Source organism: Argopecten irradians, chromosome 5, assembly GCF_041381155.1.
Source record: "Argopecten irradians isolate NY chromosome 5, Ai_NY, whole genome shotgun sequence".
Taxonomy (NCBI): Eukaryota; Metazoa; Mollusca; class Bivalvia; order Pectinida; family Pectinidae; genus Argopecten; species Argopecten irradians.
The window spans coordinates 9,005,535-9,020,101 of NC_091138.1; the positions used below are offsets into that span (position 1 = coordinate 9,005,535).

General features: G+C 39.9%; 1 protein-coding gene and 1 long non-coding RNA gene across 4 annotated transcripts in view; one reads left to right on the plus strand and one right to left on the minus strand.

Annotated features, from left to right (window-relative positions):
• Positions 1-349: 349 nt before the first annotated feature.
• Positions 350-3,554, plus strand: LOC138322804 (uncharacterized). Of its 2 annotated transcripts, none has more exons than XR_011208489.1 (4): positions 350-886; positions 1,781-1,872; positions 2,086-2,182; positions 3,272-3,554. It is a non-coding gene; the product is annotated as an uncharacterized lncRNA (long non-coding RNA). The 2 variants fall into 2 exon arrangements; XR_011208488.1 differs by having other exon boundaries at positions 380-886; positions 2,086-2,178; positions 3,272-3,551.
• Positions 3,555-10,240: 6,686 nt separating this feature from the next.
• LOC138322805 (poly(ADP-ribose) glycohydrolase-like) overlaps positions 10,241-14,567 on the minus strand; it is a 66,618-nt gene continuing 62,291 nt past the window's right edge. For both annotated transcript variants that reach the window (XM_069266916.1, XM_069266917.1), the window contains 2 exons: positions 13,412-13,572; positions 10,241-10,387 (listed from right to left, as the gene is read on the minus strand). In XM_069266916.1, the coding sequence (XP_069123017.1) occupies positions 10,270-10,387; positions 13,412-13,572 (279 nt within the window). In that variant the 3' untranslated portion in view covers positions 10,241-10,269. The remainder of the gene's footprint in view (positions 10,388-13,411; positions 13,573-14,567) is intronic.

The following is a 14,567-nucleotide window of genomic DNA, read 5'->3' on the forward strand; positions in this document are numbered from 1 at the left end:
GTTTAGAATATTATGAAATAATTTTGATGACTTTCAGAACAGATTTACGTCAAAATATCTGTAATATTGGTGTGTTGAAATCCAGATTGAGATCGATGTACATGCAAAATAAATCCTTTAAATTTACATACAATTAAACAACTATCCATACATTCCATTAAAAGGGGTCTGGGCCCATTATCCAGCTTGGATTTAACAAACACTCTACTTTATAGGTATGGAAATTATCGTTCAAATTAGTGATAAACACACGTGTAGTGAACATGTTCTCCAAGATGCATGCCGTAAACCGATATGTATACAGTAAACAATTTTGTCGTAAATAGCTAGTCAGACTGATACTTGTGAGTAAATATTCTTTCCATTACAATAATACCAGGAATACTTTATTTATTTACTTTCATCAATTATCAACATCAAAATTGGTCGAAATATTTGTGCTGAAAGCTTCACTGACTGACTGAGGCACAGTCTGCATGCCGGAAACCAACAGTAAACACCGTTGTAGTAAATACGCTGTCGCTGATTAAATTATCTTTCTACTAGAATAACACCAGAAACACTTCAGTTATACAATTAAATCAATTAACAACTTCACCAGTTGAAATATTTGCCGAAAGTCTCACGGAGACAAGGATTTGTTTATGATGTACAGGGGAATCCCGGCCGGGGAATCCCCTTTGTTAATCACGTGACTTTTCGCGGGAAAATAGAGGAAGGTGTTTACGGAAGTATTTGAAAATGTAAACAACCCAGGCTCTCCTTTGCCGTGCCTACAGACGATGTTTTTGTCCTGTATACCACAGAAAATCAACTTGATGGGGGTTTATTTCATGCCTGTTAGCTGATTCATCAATCACGGCAAGTTTAATATGTCAGAATTCAGGTACGTTTTCAATTTTCACCGTAGCTCAAATTACCGGTTACTAGCAGCAGGTTGTAAATTTTAAAAATATCACAGAACCAAAATTTCTTGTTTTGGTAAATAAATAAGTCGTATAACTACTGAAAGCATAGCTTAGATTATTAGTATACCAAGTATTTCATGAATTTTGGACATAATTTAGATGAGTTTGAACGATTTTGATTGTTTATTATTATTATTTTTGAATTCACGGTTTGAGAAGAAAATATGTAGGCCTACTGTCTATTTGTTATTTAGCTCAAAAAGTGTCTTTTATGGGTTTTGGTATGCAAGTTGTGATGTTTTGCACACCATTATACTATTATTGAATTAAAAAATGTAACTTGTAATATTAATAATATATCTGGACGTTGTCTTCATGCTGGCAACAGAAAAGTAGGTCTCATCAATAATCGTCACCGACATTGAAAAGAAAGAGAGTGTCCGGGTAATTTTCCTTAATATTCTGTTAAACAAAGCTACAAAACTTTGATGATTGAAAGCTGTTACAAATATGCATGGAATATTTTGAAATACAAAGCATTTTATGGGTCCATATTTGCATGTAATTGGCTGGATTTTGATTAATTAAAATTATAATTCAAATATAAATTTGTGAAATTTATTTTTAAATTGGATACATAGTCTTATATGAATAAAGAAATCAAGCTATAGAAAGTAGAAGATATATATTTATCTTCAATTTGTACATAAATATGAAATTAAAATTTATTTGTTTATATTTTGGAATTTTATATACAGTATATTTCATATTTATGGTTCTAATGATTTAGTATTTATCTTGGTGAAATTTACTTCTTGATGTATATATGATGCTTCCAATTAACTTGTAATGATTCATGTAATTTTTTCCAGGAATATCAGAATGGGCCATGGTGAGGAAAGAAGAAAACAATCACAAGTTAGACCAATTATTGGAGATTTGCACCAATCAGACACTTTCATTGGTAAAAATACTCATAAATATGGAAATGAATTGTGAATTATCAATGTTTGTGTGCAAAAGCAACTAATCAATTCATTCACAAATCTAGATGAATTAAAATATTAATTGAAATGATGATAATTCTAATTGAGAAACGACTAACATATTACATCATTCTATATAATCATTATAATTGGTCGCTATCCTTCATTCATTTTTTTTTTACTTTCATCAGGTAATACTGCTGTGTGCATTGGAGTTAAAAAGTGGAGAAGACACTTCCCCCGGCATATACACTACAAAAGATGATTATATTAGGCGTGGTAATGTATGTAAGGATTTTATTAAAATAGATTAATTTCATGTACATGTAGGGTAAACTTCATGTTTAGTTTATTTTCAGTGTTGTATGCAAAGCAAATGTGACTTAAAGGTATTTAATAGTTAAATGAGGGGAAACAATTTAAAAAAAAAAACACTAAAATATCCTTTTTGGTGATAAAATCAATTCTTTATTAGGTAATGTTCTTTTTCGAAAACTTTTCCAGGTCCTAAATGTAAAATCAAGACCTTGATTTCAAAGGGTTATATGATCACTTATAACCTTGATTTCGCTGGAACATATCATAGCAAAACTGAAGGCAGTTCAAGAGAAAAAAACTGACCAATCACAGGCCTGCAGCAGATCTAGAGATTTAGTGATGCTCAACTTCAAAGCCATGCAATGTACAGTTAATTGAGTCTTTTGATGTATATCAAAGAACCAAACTATCTTCTCATCTGATGTCATACACAGAGCCTTCAGTTTCGCTATGACATATTCCCAGGGTGTAAAAGATTATAAGTGATCGTAACCCCTGGAAATCTAGGATGGGCCAAGTATTACTAGGCTCTTATACCTATACTTCAAATCACTGGAACTTCTTGGTTTATATCTGGTGGGTTATCATGACCTACATTGTGACCTTTGACATACATATACAACTAAGAATAGTCTAACATATTTACAGTAGGACTTTAGTTAATGGTGGAGATGTGGAATGGTAGTCTCATTGAAAGAAATTCTTGTTGACTGTTAAATCAAAATGTGTGTAAGCATTTGTTTCCCTAAGTTGAGTAAAACAATTTTTAATGAGCTTATTATAATAAAGCGTTTGATTTGTTAATATTAGCGGAAACTTCAATATGTCTGCATCCAATGATGTAAAGTGGCCTTGCTTCATATTTTGTTAACTCTTGTTAACTCCTTCTGAATGTTTGCATATCTAGAATGCCGTTGTTTAGATGGTGTAAACCATTCATCAAATCTTTCAAAAACTGTTTCAGTGTTGAATTGCATTAGTGATTACATATTTCGATAACTACTGGTGTTTAGATCTTTTGGATTCCTGCATGCTTTAATATTACCATTATTCTTTCAGTAAACTCCAACAAGAATCACCAGAACAACATTATCCTGTGCAAATCCGTCCACATTGTGAAGAGATATATTCATCAGTTGCAATCGACATGGAAACACTGTACCCTTTCCCTAAGATTACATCGCCACATCCAGTGTCTTATGATGGATTAATTGATGTGAAAATGCTAAAAGGACATGGATAGTAAAGCTTTTGAAAATTACTGCATCGAACAGTGACTATGTATCTTGAATGATGTATTCAACTATCAATAATATTATGTTGATTATTTTTTGTGACTTGAAATTGATCAGATTTGTTTTGTTTAAAAAGCAATTTTTAAAATTACAATAAACTTTTTAAATGTTTTCTATTTTCATATTTCTATATCATGTTTTTAATGATTTGTGAGTTCATGTTAAAAAACATGGGACATTACTTATGTTTTAGGTAGCTTTCGGGTACGTTTTAGGTAGCTCTCGGGTACCTTTTAGGTAGCTTTCGGGTATGTTTTAGGTAGCTTTCGGGTATGTTTTAGGTAGCTCTCGGGTACCTTTTAGGTAGCTTTCGGGTATGTTTTAGGTAGCTTTCGGGTATGTTTTAGGTAGCTTTCGGGTATGTTTTAGGTAGCTCTCGGGTACCTTTTAGGTAGCTTTCGAGTATGTTTTAGGTAGCTCTCGGGTACCTTTTAGGTAGCTTTCGGGTATGTTTTAGGTAGCTTTCGGGTATGTTTTAGGTAGCTCTCGGGTACCTTTTAGGTAGATTTCGGGTATGTTTTAGGTAGCTTTCGGGTATGTTTTAGGTAGCTCTCGGGTACCTTTTTAGGTAGCTTTCGGGTATGTTTTAGGTAGCTTTCCTAGGTACGTTTTAGGTAGCTTTCGGGTATGTTTAGGTAGCTTTCGGGTATGTTTTAGGTAGCTTTCGGGTAGTTTTAGGTAGCTTTCGGGTATGTTTTTAGGTAGCTCTCTGGGTACCTTTTAGGTAGCATTTAGGTAGCTTTCGGGTATGTTTTTATGTTTTAGGTACTTTGTATGTTTCGGGTATCTTTTAGGTATATTTTTCTGGGTATGTTTTAGGTAGCTTTCGGGTATGTTTTAGGTAGCTTTCGGGTACATTTTAGGTAGCTTTCGGGTATGTTTTTAGGTACTTTGTATGTTTCGGGTTCTTTTAGGTATATTTCTCTGGGTATGTTTTAGGTATGTTTCGGGTATGTTTTAGGTAACTTTCGTCCTACTTGTCCTAGAGTTCTGCATGGATTGTAACCAAAATTAGCCACAAACATCCTTGGGGGAAGGGGAAAAGAACTTGTATAAATTTTGGCTCTGACCCCCAGGGGCAGGATGGGCAGGGCCCAATAGGGGAAATAGAGGTAAATCCTTTAAATCTCTACTTGTCCTAGAGCTCTACATGAATTGTAACCAAATTTGACCACAAACATCCTTGGGGGAAGGGGAACAGAACTTGTATAAATTTTGGCTCTAATCCCCCAGGGGCAGGAGGGGCGGGGCCCAATAGGGGTAATAGAGGTAAATCCTTTAAATCGCTACTAGTCATAGAGTTCTGAATGGAATGTAACCAAATTTGGCCACAAACATCCTTGGGGTAAGGGGAACAGAACTTGTATAAATTTTGGCTCTGGTCCCCCGGGGGCAGGAGGGGCGGGGCCCAATAGGGGAAATAGAGGTAAATCCTTTAAATCGCTACTAGTCATAGAGTTCTGAATGGAATGTAACTAAATTTGGCCACAAACATCCTTGGGGGAAGGGGAACAGAACTTGTATAAATTTTGGCTCTGATCCCCCGGGTCAGGATGGGCGGGGCCCAATAGGGGAAATAGAGGTAAATCCTTTAAATCGCTACTAGTCATAGAGTTCTGAATGGAATGTAACCAAATTTGGCCACAAACATCCTTTGGGGAAGGGGAACAGAACTTGTATAAATTTTGGCTCTGGTCCCCCGGGGGCAGGAGGGGCGGGGCCCAATAGGGGAAATAGAGGTAAATCCTTTAAATCGCTACTAGTCAAAGAGTTCTGAATGGAATGTAACCGAATTTGGCCACAAGCATCCTTTGGGGAAGGGGAACAGAACTTGTATAAATTTTGACTCTGGCCCCCTGAGGACAGGACGGGTGGGGCCCAATAGGGGAAATAGAGGTAAATCCTATAAATCACTTCTTGTCCTAGAGTTTTGCTTGGATTGTGACCAAATTTGGCCATAAACATCCTTGGGGGAAGGGGAACAGAACTTGTATAAATTTTGGCTCTGACCCCCTGGGGGCGGGAGGGGTGGGGCCCAATAGGGGATTTAGAGGTTAATATTAAAATTCCTTCAGAAAAGAAACAATGAGCCTGTATTCAGAACATTACTTGGCATTACAAACCAGGTGAGCGATACAGGCCCTCTGGGCCTCTTGTTTTAATGACAGTATACAGCTGTCTGAAAATGCTTCTGAAACTTATCTCACTGGTAAATCTTCACATTTTTAATTCTCTAACGAACAAACAGCTCGTTAAGTTTGACTGAACTGTAGGGATGAATCTGCTTAATATCAGTGACTGCATATTTTTCCCTTAACCTATAGGTCATAACTCAATTGTGGTCTTATGTTTGAGGAGAGAAGAAAAGGTAGCGGCCAGGTGGGTGTTTGAGACCTTTGAACACTAGCCAGATGCTCTCCCAGTTGAACTTCCTGGTTGCTGATGATCAATCCAGTCCAGTCAAGCTACACCCCTCCCTCCTTTCTCAAAAGATATCATCCTCAAAGATATACAAAATCTTTATACCACAATGTGGGTATTTTATTGGGGTAAATACAGCTGTCAGACTGGGGTTAAACCCACTACATCTGAACACTAGCCAAAGTGGTATTCTACCTTTTAAATGATGTCAGCAGGAAAGTGCCTGCCAAAGTTTGCAGAACAGTCAACAGTTCAGTTGAAATGTGGTATAATAATATCTTTCATATGTTAGAACATTTTTCCAAACACCAACTGTGTAACGAAAGAGAAGACCAGACACCTACCTGTGGTAAAAACAGAAGACCAGACACCTACCTGTGGTAGCAACACAAGACCAGACACCTACCTGTGGTAGTAACAGAAGACCAGACACCTACTTGTGGTAGTAACAGAAGACCAGACACCTACCTGTGGTATTAACAGACGACCAGACACCTACCTGTGGTAGTAACAGAAGACCAGACACCTACCTGTGGTAGTAACAGAAGACCAGACACCCACCTGTGGTAGTAATAGAAGACCAGACACCTACCTGTGGTAGTAACACAAGACCAGACACCAACCTGTGGTAGTAACACAAGACCAGACACCTACCTGTGGTAGTAACACAAGACCAGACACCTACCTGTGGTAGTAACACAAGACCAGACACCTACCTGTGGTAGTAACACAAGACCAGACACCTACCTGTGGTAGTAACACAAGACCAGACACCTACCTGTGGTAGTAACACAAGACCAGATACCTACCTGTGGTAGTAACAGAAGACCAGACACCTACCTGTGGTAGTAACAGAAGACCATACACCTACCTGTGGTAGTAACACAAGACCAGACACCTACCTGTGGTAGTAACACAAGACCAGACACCTACCTGTGGTAGTAACACAAGACCAGACACCTACCTGTGGTAGTAACATAAGACCAGACACCTACCTGTGGTAGTAACAGAAGATCAGACACCTACCTATGGTAGTAACACAAGACCAGACACCTACCTGTGGTAGTAACACAAGACCAGACATCAACCTGTGGTAGTAACACAAGACCAGACACCTACCTGTGGTATTAACAGACGACCAGACACCTACCTGTGGTAGTAACAGACGACCAGACACCTACCTGTGGTAGTAACAGAAGACCAGACACCTACCTGTGGTAGTAACAGAAGACCAGACACCTAACTGTGGTAGTAACAGAAGACCAGTCACCTACCTGTGGTAGTAACAGAAGACCAGACACCTACCTGTGGAAGTAACAGTAGACCAGACACTTACCTGTGGTAGTAACACAAGACCAGACACCTACCTGTGGTAGTACCAGTAGACCAGACACCTACCTGTGGTAGTAACAGAAGACCAGACATCTACCTGTGGTAGTAACAGAAGACCAGACACCTACCTGTGGTAGTAACAGAAGACCAGACACCAACCTGTGGTAGTAACAGAAGACCAGACACCTACCTGTGGTAGTAACAGACGACCAGACACCTACCTGTGGTAGTAACAGAAGACCAGACACCAACCTGTGGTAGTAACAGAAGACCAGACACCTACTTGTGGTAGTAACACAAGACCAGACACCTACCTGTGGTAGTAACACAAGACCAGACACCTACCTGTGGTAGTAACACAAGACCAGACACCTACCTGTGGTAGTAACAGAAGACCAAACACCTACCTGTGGTAGTAACAGTAGACCAAACACTTACCTGTGGTAATAACAGAAGACCAGACACCCACCTGTGGTAGTAACAGACGATCAGACACCTACCAGTGGTAGTAACAGAAGACCAGACACTTAACTGTGGTAGTAACAGAAGACCAGACGCCTACCTGTGGTAGGAACAGAAGATCAGACACCTACCTGTGGTAGTAACAGAAGACCAGACGCCTACCTGTGGTAGTAACACAAGACCAGACACCTACCTGTGGTAGTAACAGAAGACTAGACACCTACCTGTGGTAGTAACACAAGACCAGACACCTACCTGTGGTAGTAACACAAGACCAGACACCTACCTGTGGTAGTAACAGAAGACCAGACACCTACCTGTGGTAGTAACAGAAGACCAGACACCTACCTGTGGTAGTAACAGAAGACCAGACACCTACCTGTGGTAGTAACACAAGACCAGATACCTACCTGTGGTAGTAACAGAAGACCAGACACCTACCTGTGGTAGTAACAGAAGACCATACACCTACCTGTGGTAGTAACACAAGACCAGACACCTACCTGTGGTAGTAAACACAAGACCAGACACCTACCTGTGGTAGTAACACAAGACCAGACACCTACCTGTGGTAGTAACATAAGACCAGACACCTACCTGTGGTAGTAACAGAAGATCAGACACCTACCTATGGTAGTAACACAAAGACCAGACACCTACCTGTGGTAGTAACACAAGACCAGACATCAACCTGTGGTAGTAACACAAGACCAGACACCTACCTGTGGTATTAACAGACGACCAGACACCTACCTGTGGTAGTAACAGACGACCAGACACCTACCTGTGGTAGTAACAGAAGACCAGACACCTACCTGTGGTAGTAACAGAAGACCAGACACCTAACTGTGGTAGTAACAGAAGACCAGTCACCTACCTGTGGTAGTAACAGAAGACCAGACACCTACCTGTGGAAGTAACAGTAGACCAGACACTTACCTGTGGTAGTAACACAAGACCAGACACCTACCTGTGGTAGTACCAGTAGACCAGACACCTACCTGTGGTAGTAACAGAAGACCAGACATCTACCTGTGGTAGTAACAGAAGACCAGACACCTACCTGTGGTAGTAACAGAAGACCAGACACCAACCTGTGGTAGTAACAGAAGACCAGACACCTACCTGTGGTAGTAACAGACGACCAGACACCTACCTGTGGTAGTAACAGAAGACCAGACACCAACCTGTGGTAGTAACAGAAGACCAGACACCTACTTGTGGTAGTAACACAAGACCAGACACCTACCTGTGGTAGTAACACAAGACCAGACACCTACCTGTGGTAGTAACAGAAGACCAGACACCTACCTGTGGTAGTAACAGAAGACCAAACACCTACCTGTGGTAGTAACAGTAGACCAAACACTTACCTGTGGTAATAACAGAAGACCAGACACCCACCTGTGGTAGTAACAGACGATCAGACACCTACCGGTGGTAGTAACAGAAGACCAGACACTTAACTGTGGTAGTAACAGAAGACCAGACGCCTACCTGTGGTAGGAACAGAAGATCAGACACCTACCTGTGGTAGTAACAGAAGACCAGACGCCTACCTGTGGTAGTAACACAAGACCAGACACCTACCTGTGGTAGTAACAGAAGACCAGACACCTACCTGTGGTAGTAACACAAGACCAGACACCTACCTGTGGTAGTAACACAAGACCAGACACCTACCTGTGGTAGTAACACAAGACCAGACACCTACCTGTGGTAGTAACACAAGACCAGACACCTACCTGTGGTAGTAACAGAAGACCAGACACCTACCTGTGGTAGTAACACAAGACCAGACACCTACCTGTGGTAGTAACAGAAGACCAGACACCTACCTGTGGTAGTAACAAAAGACCAGACACCTACCTGTGGTAGTAACAGACGACCAGACACCTACCTGTGGTAGTAACACAAGACCAGACACTTACCTGTGGTAGTAACACAAGACCAGACACCTACCTGTGGTAAAAACAGAAGACCAGACACCTATCTGTGGTAGTAACAGAAGACCAGACACCTACCTGTGGTAGTAACACAAGACCAGACACCTACCTGTGGTAGTAACAGAAGACCAGACACCTACCTGTGGTAGTAACAGAAGACCAGACACCTACCTGTGGTAGTAACAGAAGACCAGACACCTACCTGTGGTAGTAACAGACGACCAGACACCTACCTGTGGTAGTAACACAAGACCAGACACCTACCTGTGGTAGTAACACAAGACCAGACACCTACCTGTGGTAGTAACACAAGACCAGACACCTACCTGTGGTAGTAACAGTAGACCAGACACTTACCTGTGGTAGTAACACAAGACCAGACACCTACCTGTGGTAGTAACACAAGACCAGACACTTACCTGTGGTAGTAACACAAGACCAGACACCTACCTGTGGTAGTAACACAAGACCAGACACCTACCTGTGGTAGTAACACAAGACCAGACACCTACCTGTGGTAGTAACACAAGACCAGACACCTACCTGTGGTAATAACACAAGACCAGACACCTACCTGTGGTAGTAACACAAGACCAGACACCTACCTGTGGTAGTAACAGAAGACTAGACACCTACCTGTGGTAGTAACCCGCCGAAAGTAATTCATTATACACCTCATCTTCTCTATTTTCACAGGGGTGGGATGACCGTCAAACAAACTGTAAAGTGACATTCTAATTCATACAGATACAAATAGAATTGTACAAATATTATACAAGAGACCCAGAGGCTATTTGGCTTTATTCCATTACATACTAGCTATGAATTTCTTTATACATAAACAGTTTGTATCTTGCAATGAAGTCGTCACTTTTACAAAGATGTCAACATTGGATTTGGTATATTTATATAATTACAATCTCTACATTTCATATCAACAAGAGGCCCATGGGCCTTAACGGTCATCTGACTCATGGCACAAAACAACAAAGTCACAGTATAAAGTATTGGTTAACGATTAATCTAAACAATACATGGAACTCCTTAGTTGAATATGTAAGTTTATGAAAAAGGTAAATGTCATTTGTTGAACAAACTTGGTAGCCCTTCATCCAAATATGGTCGAAACCCATTCAAGGATTGCCAAATTTCAGCAAAGCTTCCATTTTGGACCACGGTTCATTACTATCCCCATGGGTCTTACCTCGGTCCTTTATAAGAAATGATTGTCCTTACAACCTAAAGTTCCCCTTTCTGAATCAATTAAAACCACTATAGACCAATTTTGCATTAAGATCAGAGGACTGAAACCTTAAAACAGGAAGTGGGCCAGCGGCCCATCTTGGAATACCAAAATCTTTTAAGAAATTTTTTGCATGTTGTTCGGCATCAATTAAAAACCCCTACATAGACCAATTTTCATTGAGATCGGAGACTGAAACCTTAAAACAGGAAGTGGGGCCAGCGGCCATCTTGGAATACCAAAATCTTTACGAAAATGTTTGCATGTTGTTCGGCATCAATTAAAACCCGTATAGACCAATTTTCATTGACATCTGAGACTGAAACCTTAAAACAGGAAGTGAGCCAGCTAAAATTAAGAAAATTTGCCCTTTTGGGGCCCCACCCCTCAGTTCCTAGGGTTCAGACCAGACTCATTTATATAAAATATAATTGTGTTTCCCCAATGATGCTTCACACCAAATATGGATAAAATTCATCCAAGGATGGAGGAGGAGTAGGATTTTAAAGCTAAAATTAAGAAAATTTTCCCCATTTGGGGCCCCACCCCTCAGCCCCTAGGGGTCGGACCAGGCTCATTTGTAATATGATTGTCCTTCCCCAATGATGTTTCACACCAAATATGGATAAAATTCATCCAAGGATGGAGGGGATGAGTAGGATTTTAAAGCTAAAATTAATAGAAAATTTCCCCATTTTTGGGGCCCCAACTCTCTCAGCCCCTAGTGGTCGGACCAGGCTCATTTATATCAAATATGATTGTCCGTCCCAAATAATGTTTCACACCAAATATGGATGAAAATCCATCCAAGGATGAAGGAGAAGTAGGATTTTAAAGCTAAAATTAAGAAAATTTGCCCATTTGGGGCCCCCACCCCTCAGCCCCTAGGGGTTGGACCACGCTCATTTACATCAAATATGATTATCCTTCCCCAATAATGTTTTTTACACTAAATATAGATGAAATCCATCCAAGGAAGGAGGGAGTAGGATTTTAAAGCTAAAATTAAGAAAATTTACCCTTTGGGGGTCCCACCCCTCAGCCCCTAGGGGTTGGACCACGCTCATTTATATAAAATATGATTGTCCGTCCCAAATAATGTTTCACACCAAATATGGATGAAATCCATCCAAGGATGAAGGAGAAGTAGGATTTTAAAGCTAAAATTAAGAAAATTTGCCTTTTTGGGGCCCTACCCCTCAGCCCCTAGGAATCGGACCAGGCTCATTTATATAAAATATGATTGTCCATCCCAAATGATGTTTCACACCAAATATGGATGAAATCCATCCAAGGATGAAGGAGGAGTAGGTTTTTAAAGCTAAAATTAAGAAAATTTGCCCTTTTGGGGCCCCACCATTCAGCCCCTAGGAGTCGGACCAAGCTCATTTATATAAAATATGATTGTCCTTCATCAATAATGTTTCACACCAAATATGGATGAAATCCATCCAAGGATAAAGGAGGAGTAGGATTTTAAAGCTAAAATAAGAAAATTCGCCCTTTTGGGGCCCCACCCCTCAGCCCCTAGGGGTCGGACCAGGCTCATTTATATAAAATATGATTGTCCTTCCCCAATGATGTTTCAAACCAAATATGGATGAAATCCATCCAAGGATGAAGGAGGAGTAGGATTTTAAATCTAAAATTAAGAAAATTTGCCCTTTTGTGGCCCCGCCCCTCTGACCCTAGGGTCGGACCAGGCTCATTTATATAAAATATGATTGTCCTTCCCTAATGAAGTTTCACACCAAATATGGATGAAATCCATCCAAGGATGAAGGAGGAGTAGGATTTTTAAAGCTAAAATTAAGAAAATTTGCCCTTTTGAGGCCCTGCCCCTCTGACCCTAAGGGTCGGACCAAGCTCATTTATATAAAATATGATTGTCCTTCCCCAATGAAGTTTCACACCAAATATGGATGAAATCCATCCAAGGATGAAGGAGGAGTAGGATTTTAAAGCTTAAAATAAGAAAATTTGCCCTTTTGGTGCCCCACCCCTCAGCCCCTAGGGGTCGGACCAGGCTCATTTATATAAAATATGATTGTCCTTCCTAATGATGCTTCAAACCAAATATGGATGAAATCCATCAAAGGATGAAGGAAGGAGTAGGGCTTTTGTATAAATAGTCCTTACGCACGAACACGGCGGACGGCGCACGGCGGACGGCGCACGGCGCACGGCGCGGACGGCGCACGACGACGGACGAAACACGATGACAATAGGTCATCCTGACCTTCGGTCAGAATGACCTAAAAATATATGATTCTTACAAAACTATTTCTCTATCAACATGTATGCATGGGTCAAAGGGGATGTAAAATGCCATTTCTGCCTATACAAATACTCTGGTTATCTACATATTTCTTCTGGAAAATATCCTACGCAGATAAGCGGAATCCTCAGTATATTTTTCTGCTGAGAAAGTGTTGAGTATTTGCTATCAAGTCCAATCAAACTGAAGTAATCTTCACAATTCAATAACAGATATCCATACCTGTTAAAATTTATAGAAGGGTAGTTGCTATACTCAGAGCTTTTCTGTCTAGCATTTCTGCGAGGGAAGGTACAAAAGAAAGCGTTTGCGAGGAGACATGCAAGCTGTTGTTGACTGAAGGTGACACTACGACTTTTCCCTTTCTTCAAGAGAGGAATGGGCTGAAATTCAAACAATGTAAAACAACTTAAATAGATTTTAACTAACAAGAGAGAATCTAATTACCGTATAACAGGTTTTTTTGCCAGTGTCTAATTTTTGCTATTTTTGCCATAACATAGCTTGGTGAAATATACAGGTGAATATTAGTAAGTAGGAGTATTCTTGTAGTAGGTGATGTCTCATAATAGTAAACATGTATACAGTATACGTAGTCAATCTACTTGTGAACAGTCTGAAAACAAATAAAACTAGCTAAATGTTTTCATTGCTGCATAAACTAGAAGTATGCTGGTTCACCCGTGACCAATCTGAACATTAGACATATTATAAAAAAAATTTTATATAATTTCCCATGCTGTTTATACGCTGTAATTATACTGTCAGTAATTATACTGTCGATACAGTGTCAATCACACCTCTGCTACAATACATCAACACTACGAAACGAGATGTAACACTTACCAGAGACAGAACCCTTATATTTGTCATAGTTCACGGTTTTACTATAAACAATTGTTCTTCATTGGTGAAAATATGAAGAAGCGAAAATCTGTCATAGTTCACGGTTTTACTATAAACAATTGTTCTTCATCAGTGAAAATATGAAGAGGCGAAAATCAAATATCCTATTTTTGGGTACAAATAACTAGATTTGCGAGTGGCGAAAATAAATGGGTTTCTGCCTGGCCTTATGCTTAAAGGCCAGTTTCGGCGTTATCTTTCGCTCACCTTCGCTATAATTTTTCATGAAATGTTAAAATGCATATTTCCTTATAATATAAAATCTATTAAAATAAACGGCTTCCCCTCTTTTTATCAGGGGTATGCCAAAGATTTAAGAGCCATCCTATTGTTTTTAGTCTTTATTTCATGATAAATTTTGAGGCAAACAAAGCTCGAGGTATGGACAAGAAGCCTTACTGATTTGGAATGTAAACATGTATGTAACCTTTCAAATCTTTAGCAGGACCAATAAAAACAAATGTCTTATTCA